This window comes from Eurytemora carolleeae, unplaced genomic scaffold (genome assembly GCF_000591075.1).
Source record: "Eurytemora carolleeae unplaced genomic scaffold, Eaff_2.0 scaffold275, whole genome shotgun sequence".
NCBI lineage: Eukaryota > Metazoa > Arthropoda > Copepoda > Calanoida > Temoridae > Eurytemora > Eurytemora carolleeae.
Genome location: NW_019396230.1, coordinates 214,334 through 224,174, shown reverse-complemented (window position 1 = coordinate 224,174; position 9,841 = coordinate 214,334). Strand labels below are relative to the sequence as shown.

General features: G+C 31.9%; 2 protein-coding genes across 2 annotated transcripts in view; both read right to left on the bottom strand.

Annotated features, from left to right (window-relative positions):
* The window catches only part of LOC111698786 (uncharacterized), a 10,898-nt gene extending 9,482 nt beyond the window's left edge, over positions 1-1,416 (bottom strand). The window contains exons 1-2 of the mRNA XM_023469217.1: positions 1,272-1,416; positions 242-364 (exon numbers count right to left, since the gene is read on the bottom strand). Coding sequence (XP_023324985.1) covers positions 242-364; positions 1,272-1,399 — 251 coding nt within the window. The 5' untranslated portion in view covers positions 1,400-1,416. The remainder of the gene's footprint in view (positions 1-241; positions 365-1,271) is intronic.
* Positions 1,417-1,442: 26 nt separating this feature from the next.
* Positions 1,443-8,562, bottom strand: LOC111698787 (protein Dok-7). Its single transcript, XM_023469218.1, has 11 exons — positions 8,461-8,562; positions 7,694-7,758; positions 6,727-6,813; positions 6,560-6,613; positions 6,109-6,174; positions 5,571-5,686; positions 4,386-4,494; positions 4,146-4,221; positions 1,908-1,953; positions 1,667-1,756; positions 1,443-1,537 (listed from the first exon to the last, which is right to left on the bottom strand). Exons 3-11 carry the CDS (start codon positions 6,742-6,744, stop codon positions 1,456-1,458), a joined length of 657 nt encoding a protein of 218 aa, XP_023324986.1. The 5' UTR covers positions 6,745-6,813; positions 7,694-7,758; positions 8,461-8,562; the 3' UTR covers positions 1,443-1,455.
* Between the last annotated feature and the right edge of the window lie 1,279 nt (positions 8,563-9,841).

The window sequence follows — 9,841 nt, the reverse complement described above, 5'->3', positions numbered from 1 at the left end:
CCCCCCCCCCCCTGCACACAGTTTTAATGTAATATGTGCCCCTGTGCACTCCTAGCAGGTGTATAGTATAGGGATTCACTGTTTATTTAAATTTCAGGAAATAAAAACGTTTCTTTAATCCTGGTGAGATATTGGGGAACATGGGGGGGGGGAGAAGAATCATTTCAACTTATATTCAGGCATTTTATTTTCATTTCCACATATATTCGTCAAAAGGACTATTGTATAAAGTAAGACTAACCTTGAACTGTTATGATGACGACTATGTCCTGATATCTCCTGTAGTCCCCCAATCCTGTCCAGAATAGTCTTTCTATTGACTAGATGGTCAGGACTACTCATTCTTGCTTCAGAATCCATATCACTAAAATTTAACTCAAAATAAACCTTTTTTCCTAAAATTATTTTTGCTATTTGTTGCTTATTATCTGAAATCAACTGTTTTTGATAAACTTAATATAATAGTATTTGTAAAAGGAAAATTAAATTAAAAGTCACTTGTCCATTAAAGGAAAAATTGAATCATTATATGATTCTTTATTTTATTAGGTCAGGGGTATAAATTATAATTGTGTCAATTGTCAATTAGTGGAATATTAATGATGTTGATCTATAATTCAAAAATTTTCAAGGCCGACATTGAGTTTTTAACGCATGTTAATTAACAAGTTTTAATAATTTCACGATAATAATATTATTAAGAGTGAACCAAAATTTATTAAAACTTATGTTGCAAGTATTCCACTTTATGTCCGACCAATAGCTTTATACAAATTAGCTAATATACGTTGTCTTGTTTATAGGCCGGACTACTTGCAATCCGAGCTTAGCTCAGGGTCCGCATGAGGCCTGAAGAGGTTACATCAATAGAACTAACCACTATGAGTTTAGCTCAGGATTCGTATGAGGACTGAAGGGGTTACATCAATAGAACTATCCAATCTGAGTTTAGCTCCGGGTTCGTATGAGCACTGAAGGGGTTACATCAATGGAACTATCCCTATTCCGAGCTATTGAGCTCATACTGGTTACATCTCAGCTCCGAGTCCATATGAGGACTGAAGGGGTTACAAAATACAATATAAAATTGTAAAGTAAGGTTAGATAGATTTTCAGAATGCGCTCCAATGTATTAAAAAATGTCGTCTTTATAGCAATTAACACTCAAAATCCTCATATGACGTAACAGATTACTGGCGGGAGATGAAGCCTAAAATGCCGACTTTTAGTCATAAAAGGCGAGCATTTTTTTACAAGGTTCATTAAGGTTCCTGAGGGTTAAAGAGAGAGTATCCGGAGATGAGAGAGCTAGTCCATTATCTAGACTGGACCAAGCTCCACTAGTATTCATGGACCTGGATCTAGATCTGGACCTAGAAATATACAATGTGTAGTCCATTATCTAGACTGGACCAAGCTCCACTAGTATTCATGGACCTGGATCTAGATCTGGACCTAGAAATATACAAGGTGTTGTCCATTATCTAGACTGGACCAAGCTCCACTAGTATTCATGGACCTGGATCTAGATCTGGACCTAGAAATATACAAGGTGTAGTCCATTATCTAGACTGGACTCTATCTATCTATCTATCTATCTATCTATCTATCTATCTATCTATATATCTATCTATCTATCTATCTATCTATCTAACTACCTATCTACCTGTTTCTCTGTATCTCCTCCTTTGATCTAACGGACCCAAAGTGTAGAAGAGGACTGCCAGAACTCCCAGATTCACCAGAGTCTCCAGATCTTAACAAAATATTCTAGTTTTTAGATTTAAGTAATTTTCATGATTTTTATAGCAAGCCAACATATTTCGTAAAAAAGTCTGAAATCACATTCAAAAATCCTGTAAGATTATTTATGATTGTTATCCACCCCGTTAATTATAAAAAATTACCTATGCACAGTGGAAAGGTTTGAACTGACCGATGGCGACTGTGATACTAAAAATTAAGTAAATTTTAAAATGACAGTTAAAAGTCTACAATTCAGAAATAGAGATTTATTGCCATGAAAAATAATAAAACTCACTGAACCTGTTCATAATCTTATTCATTATACTTATAATAATCTACTAATTCTACTTAACAGTTGAATTAAGTGAACATTAAAGTCTTTTATTTTTTTACGTGAATTTCCTCCTTACAGAGAGTTTTCTTACGTACACATATCGTGATGTACACAACCGACCACTCTATTGATTAATTAATAGGAGTTTTACCTCTTCGTTTCCTTTCCCTATGGATGATACCCATAATGATAAGTAAGACGTAAGATTGCAGTGAATGAGATCATATAATGATGCATTTAGCGCATTAAGTTTAATGTTTAGTATTTAGTTTCTGATTAAATCAACAGTTTTAACAGTTTATTTAAAATGATGGGCAAAGAAAGCATATGTTTAATGTTTGTTGCTATGAAAGAGTAGGCAGGCATAAGGACAATGAAAAAAAAACAGAGGTAGCAGACACAAGAAGACGTATAGAAGGACATGGCATATAGATATTGGAGCAGGCAGGTAAATATAGACAGATAGGAGACAGCAACTTAGATATTTAGTCAGATAATTAGACAGATAAAAAGTCAGTCATAGTTAAACAGATAAAGAGTCAGATAGATAGTCATAGCTAGACAGATTGTGTCAGATAGTGAAACAGATAAAGAGTCAGATAGTTAAACAGATAAAGAGACAGAAAAAGAGTCAGATAGTTGAACTGATAAAGAGTCAGATAGTTTAACAGATAAAAAAGTCAGATAGTTTAATAGATATAGAGTTAGATGGTTAAACAAACAGAGATTATTAAAGAATTAGACAAAAAACTGTGAATCATATATCCTAGCCCAGAGACAAATGCGCCAAAAATGTCAAACTCACTACTACTGAGAGTACATATTTAACTTTTTATCAGGCAAAAATATGAGATCTTTATAATTTCAATTTATCAGAGTTGTGAAGTAAGCTCTGGGCTTGCGATTTTAAAGCCTGATTACCTTTTAAATTGACATTAGGAGAATATGCATCCCTCGCAAAAACATTTCTTGGATTTAGAATTTCTTGATTCAGAAATAACTCAAGAATCTAGTTTTTGTTTTTCTTTTTGGTGCCATGTTTAAAAGAATAGGGGTCCAAACATAAAATTTTACTACCGATAAAAAACCATGTATCTTAAACACGTCTTAAAAACACAAAATAACAGCAGAAACATCTAAACTATTATCATTGGCTTTTTGGGCAACAATGCATGTTCTCTGCAAATTATCTGCATTTACAATTTTGTGCAAACTATGCACTTCTAATTTTTAAGGAAATTTATTTAAATTATCTAGTTCCTTACTTCTTAGTATTGTCTAAAGTTTTAAATATACGCTGTTCAGTTGAAACCTGGAGAGCCATCGAAAGACAACTTTTCCTTAAAAATTAGGCTAGAGCTGAAATTTGCAAATTTTCTCATTACAATTTTGCGAATTTTCTGTGATTCTGTGATTCAATCTTTATAAAATTTTAATTTCGATTGAAATAATTTATATATACACTTTTGCTTTTCTGAACTTTTGATTTTAAGAGAAAAAAGGTTCGCGAATTTTATTTTTGGGCCATTGGAATACCAAAAAAATAAAAATTTTCAAAAAATACTGAAAATTTCAATGCATGAGAGTTGCACAAAAAAAGCACAATTTTGCAATAGGCGCCGCTAATCTAAGGTCCGCCTTTCCTATTATACAACAAATATGCCTTCTATTGTTGATAAATGATAGTTTTGTGTCTGTAGACAAGATGGAACTTTTTTAAATATGTCTTATACACTACACTACTATACTACACGTGCCAAAAACTGACTTGTTACAGTTATATACGACACAGTATCTAACATATGTGTATGTAGGTCTCCACATTTAAAATCACAATTTTCTTGAATTTTTAAGTTTTAAAACTTCCTGGGATTAAAATGAAAAAAACGGGGTGTCTGAGAAGTGAATGAATAAAAAAAAAACAATTGATTTGTTGACAGCTGGGGGCTAATAAATCATTTCATTCATTTGTTAAACTCCAGTTTGAATCTTTCCTCAATTACTACCCCCCCCCCCCAAAAAAAAAGGATCGAGTGGTAGGTTGTGTTTTTACGTAGTTTCGTACATGATAATGAGGTTTGTGGATTCAGTCTCTGCCTTCGGTTCTCTAGCTTTCCCTTACCAGCCAGGTCAAAGGCTACCTAAAATATTGAAAATAATATTTTCAATTATTCTTTTTTCCAATTACAATTTACAAGTTTTGAGTTGATATTCACAAGAATCAAATCATACCTAAGTTAATATTAAGGTAAACCTCTTTTCAGGTTTAATTTTTACTGTATTGTACTTTGTACTTTTTGTATACCTGCATTTCATCTGAATTATCAACTCTGAAGACATGAAGACCCTCCCCTTTTCCACACCTGGTACCCCCCTCGATACAAAACCTTCCTCCATCCACACCTCCATACCTCCTAAACAATAAAACATATTTAAAAACAAAAATTAAAGGGACTGCTCATTTCCAGGAAACAAAGGAATTGTGTCATTGCCACAAACTCAAATGTTCAAATCCATAAATCGTTGCAACCTGATGGTGTAAACCTTTGATATTTCAAACTTATATTGAAACGTATATTGAATTTAGCAGAAATCATAGTTTGAAATATCGAAGGTCTGCAACATTGGGTTGCAAGGATATAGGAATTAGAAAATTAGAGTTTGTGGCAAAGACTTTGCCACTTTGTTACAAACTTCTCAAAAGACGGATTTCACTAATCTCTAATTTGTATTTTTTAAAGTTTTTAGCAAAAGTTTTGTTTAAAAAGAAAAAGGATGTAAGAGTAAAGTTAATTATTCTTCGCATTTGTGTATAATATGTATTATATATATACTTCTAATGTTTGTTTATGTACTGCTTTGTTTATTTATGTTTGTATATAAGTGTGGAAGAACGAAGAAGATAATTTATTTAGCAAATATTTTGATACTCTTCTATAAAGAAAGAAAGAAAGAAAGAAAAGAAAGAAAGAAAGAAAGAAAGAAAGAAAGAAAGAAAGAAAGAAAGAAAGAAAGAAAGAAAGAAAGAAAGAAAGAAAGAAAGAAAGAAAGAAAAAAAGAAAGAAAGAACAATTGAAAGAACGAAAGAAAGGAAGAAAGAATGAATGAAAGACTGAATAAAATAATTAGCGTGGTCAGCTCAGTGTGAAGCTAAAACTAAAACATTAAACCTGAAGGAGGGCTGACTAGGAGCTGAAGGATTCAGGTAAAGAAAACAAATTACAAAAACTCCTACTGAGGGTAGAAACTTATAAAATTGTTGCTTATAAGTTTATTTTTGAAATTAATGAAAGTATGAAATGAAAAGAGAGAAAAAATAAGCTGGCACAAAAAAATTACACGAAGGAAAATTTTTTGAGATATTTCCAAAAAAAAATCATAATTATAATAGTCTAAATTTTTCTGCAGCTATTTTTTTTAAACTGGACCGGCCATAAAGCATTCCTGAACCCATAGGGTCATAGGAGTTACCACACAAAAAAAATATCACCTTAGATCAATCATATTCCATGTATGAATGAGATGAGGAGGTATTCCAGTAGTCAGACTAAATCTATTATTTTGGAGATGAAGTTTCATCTGGCCCCCAGTCCCCAGTTTTCCCTTCTATACAACAACAAAAATATTCAAGTCAAAAACAAAGCGTCTCTAAATTCGGTAAAATTTAAAACATGACTGAAAAGAAAAAATGGCCGAAAAAAATTATCTTTAAAAAGATTATTTTTAGATTTGTCAATTTCTCGATGAATCAATGAAAAATACATGTTCAGAATTGCACAATGAACATATGTAGGCGGACCGTTTGAATTATGCGACAATATTGATTCTTCGACACATCACACATTAGTTACTAAGTTAAAGCAGATTATTTTGTGAGTAAAAGACTGAAAATAACCAGGTCTTTAGATGTTCCTGTGTTATAAACAGTGTAATTTCTTATCAAATATCTAATCAAAGAATGTCTCATTAGAGCAGCAGAACTTGTCAACTTTGCAAATAAAACTTCAGAAATTAAATCTTTTTGTTTCCTTGGGAGCCGAGACTAGATGAACTGTATACTGCTGACCCTCCTCAAATTGTCCGGTCAAACGAACCTATATCATGAAAAATATTATTTTTTTATAATAGGGGGGGGGGACTTTTTAATGTTTATTTCGACTAATTAAAGAGTCAAGGTTGTTAAAAAGGAGGAATTTTTTTTTCATTAATCCTTTACAAATTTTCGTCGATTAAAAGGGCACAACAGAAAAAGTAAAGTTTTAGAAAGGTTTACTTTGAAGTTTTGTTATATCTTTTTCCGTTTTTATTGCCATTATGTAATAAAAGTAAACTTCTAGAATGACCAATTAAAATATTTGTAAAACTTCCCAAATTTTTGTGGAGCATTTTAAAAAGACCAAAAAACTTGTGTCCATGATTATCTACCCCCTCCCTCCTGTCAAATATTCATAAATATTCTATTTTCTAAATTTTCCATACCTGCCACTTGATGAGGATTTCTCTAGACTGAAGAGCAATAATAATCACATTATCCTAAAAAGTTTTCATTTAAAAAAAAACTGTATAACAAAACCATAAATATTTTGATTACAATAAAAGGCATTTTTCTAAAAACAAATAACAAATATTTGAATAATGTGGTTTACCTGAAATATCAAAGCCATTGTATTAGACTCCTTGTCCAGATTAAAGCAGGTTTCTGCACCCAGATACCCAGATAGAGATATACTACCCTGAAAATTCAAAACGTTTGAAACCAAATACCCAGATAGAGATACACTATCCTGAAAATTTTAAACGTTTGAAACCAGATACCTGGATAGAGATAAACTACCCTGCAAATTCTAAACATTTGAAACCAAATACCCAGATAGAGATATACTACCCTGAAAATTTAAAACGTTTGAAACCAGATACCTAGATAGAGATATACTACCCTACAAATTCAAAACATTTGGAACCAGATAATCAGATTGAAATATACTACCCTGAAAATTCAAAACATTCAAAACAGATAGAGATATACTACCCTGCACATTCAAAACCTACCCAGATAGAGATATACTACCCTACACATTCTAAACCTACCCAGATAGAGATATACTACCCTACACATTCTAAACCTACCCAGATAGAGATATACTACCCTGCACATTCTAAACCTACCCAGATAGAGAAAATGCCCTAGAAATGAAAAAAAATGAAAAATTTACTTTCACTTTACTGCTTTCCTGAATTTCTTTTACTTTTCTTTAATGTAAGAAATGAAAGTAAGAGGATGAAAATGAATGCATGAAAGTATATGAGCAGGAAAGAAAGGATGAATTAAAGGATGAAAATGAATGCATGAAAGTACGGAAGAAAGAATGAATGCATGAAGGGATTAAAGTATAAGGAAGAAAGGAAGAAAAATTTAATGCATGAAAGTACGATAGAAGGGAAGAAACAATTAATGCACGAAGGGTTGAAAGAAAGAAAGAAAGAAAGAAAGAAAGAAAGAAAGAAATTAAGTAGTGACATGTTATACTAATTAATTCTTGAAAATTAATATCCCTTTCTGTCACTCAATCGGGAAATTAAAGAAGAGAAAAATAAATGAAGAAAAATAAAAACCTTAGTTGGAGATTCATGTTTTTCAACTTCTTTCCCATCCCGCCAGAGCTGCAGGGTTAAAAAATCTAAAAAAATTAATATTGAAAAAACTATTATTTCAAGTAGCCTCCAATTATAGAACGGTGGATGAGATGTCCTCAATTCTATTTAAAAATATATTTTTTAAAGTTATTCGCGGATTTAGGCTTTAAAGACAATGGAGAAATTATAAGTATAGTAACACGCACCTCTGACCCTTTAGTAAAAGTAAATTTAACCTAAAGTGTGACCGCGTCAACTTTGTTGCACCGGCTAGTCCTATCGAGTTTCTGCATTATTTACCCAATGTCCGGGCGATACAGTACAAACTGGGACCGGAAAGGTTGACCCGGCTTGGAAATTCAAATGTACTACGGCTGCATGTGGTAAGTATCTTCCTCTTGTTACTAAAATGAAGGTTTGAAGGGTACCGTTGTGAATCGAATATGCCAAATGAAGGGTTAAATAAGGCTGACAGTTCCCTATAAACACTCCAATCTTTAAATAAGGAAAAAGTTTATTTTACGGAGAAATGTTTAAAAAAAGGAAAACCTAATTTATTTTTTACATTTAAAATATTTAATGAACTGTAGAATAAAATTATCTCAGTTATTTAGATAAAAATGGTAATAAAAAAGAATAACTGCACTTGAAGTGATCATTCTAAATTATTATTTTAGATAAAAAATAGTTAGAAAAATAATATCATCTTTATGCAATAGCAACAATAATAATAAAAATGATATAACCTGCTACAGGAGAAAGTCTTGTGACCCGGGCAAATCTGTTTTTCCACTAAATTAAAAACAAACATTAAATTAGGAAAATGAAACATGTTCTTCTGAGAAAGTTTACTAAACAGTTAGCAAGGACAGCTGTAGGCAGAGAAGAATTTTTTAAAGGTACATTTTACCACGGTCAATGACTTCTAAATCTAGAAATGTTTTAGAAAAATAGTTTACAGTCGGGATGAATTATTATACTGAAATATTGTTTATTTTGCAAAGAAGTCACGTTTGACGCCAAATGTACGCAGGCCTTTTTTTGCATAAACATTCAAGATTTATTTCTCGTAAAAGAGATGTAAGGAATAGGGAATAGGGGTTATGCAAGAAAGGAACCAAACACTCGAAATAAATTCAAGTGTTCCAATTGCTATTTCTTTGCAACCTGATGTCATTGATCTATACTAAAAAATCTGCTGAATATAAGAGTCAAAGATCGAAATATCAAATATTTACATCAGGTTGCAAAGATATAGGAATACGAAAATTTGAGTTTGTGGTAATTGTGGAGTTCTTTTGCAAAGCTTATTGTATGACTCTCATCTATATTTGTATAATCCAAATGTTGAAAACACTATTTTACACTTTGTTATGTAACTGTCTCTAAAGACTGAACCTTGATTTTTAATTCCTAGCTTGACAGGACTAAACTTAAACTAGAAAATAAAGTTTAATTATTCTAAACATTTTCCATGACTTTTTCATAAATATGGTTTATTTCCTAAATACTATGTTAACAATTTGATATGACACGCCAAACTTAAAACAGACAAAAATGTATTTAAAAGAATATCCGGACATTTAAATCACCGTTGGTTATAGGGAAATACACATTCTGTAATTGAACCTTTAGTTTTCAAAATAAAAAACGTTGAATTTAAGTTTACAAAATAAATAATAAATGATTATCCCTATGACCTACATGTTTGAATTGTGTATAATTGCATTTTAAAGTGGGAATTATTTTCAAATAAGCGTGCCTTCCCCCCCCCCCTCTCCCTTTCTAAGTTAGTGAAGATAGCAAGTACCCCCCCCCCCCTGCCTATATCCTATGTTGGGGAATGTGATTGTCAGGCAAAGATAAGAAAATTTTCCAACAATTTAGCAAGAACTTTAACTCTACTTTCATCCTTTGTTTATTTATCAGTTTAGTTGAAGACAACAAACTATATAGCTATGGGCAGGATGGGTGGACTAAGAACTTTAACTCTACTTTCATCCTTAGTTTGTTTATCAGTTTAGTTGCAGACAACAAACTATATAGCTATAGGGCAGGATGGGTGATGGTACATGATTTGTACACTTTGGGACTGAAAAAATTCATACCGAGAGATTCTCTAAATTC

What these genes read in the sequence shown, in the direction of transcription:
- LOC111698787 (XM_023469218.1), bottom strand. An exon ending in ATCTAGTCTCGGCTCCCAAG is followed by an intron (nt 5,687 to 6,108) that starts GAAACAAAAAGA and finishes GTTGTTGTATAG; the next exon opens with AAGGGAAAACTGGGGACTGG. An exon ending in GAGGAGATACAGAGAAACAG is followed by an intron (nt 1,538 to 1,666) that starts GTAGATAGGTAG and finishes GTATATTTCTAG; the next exon opens with GTCCAGATCTAGATCCAGGT.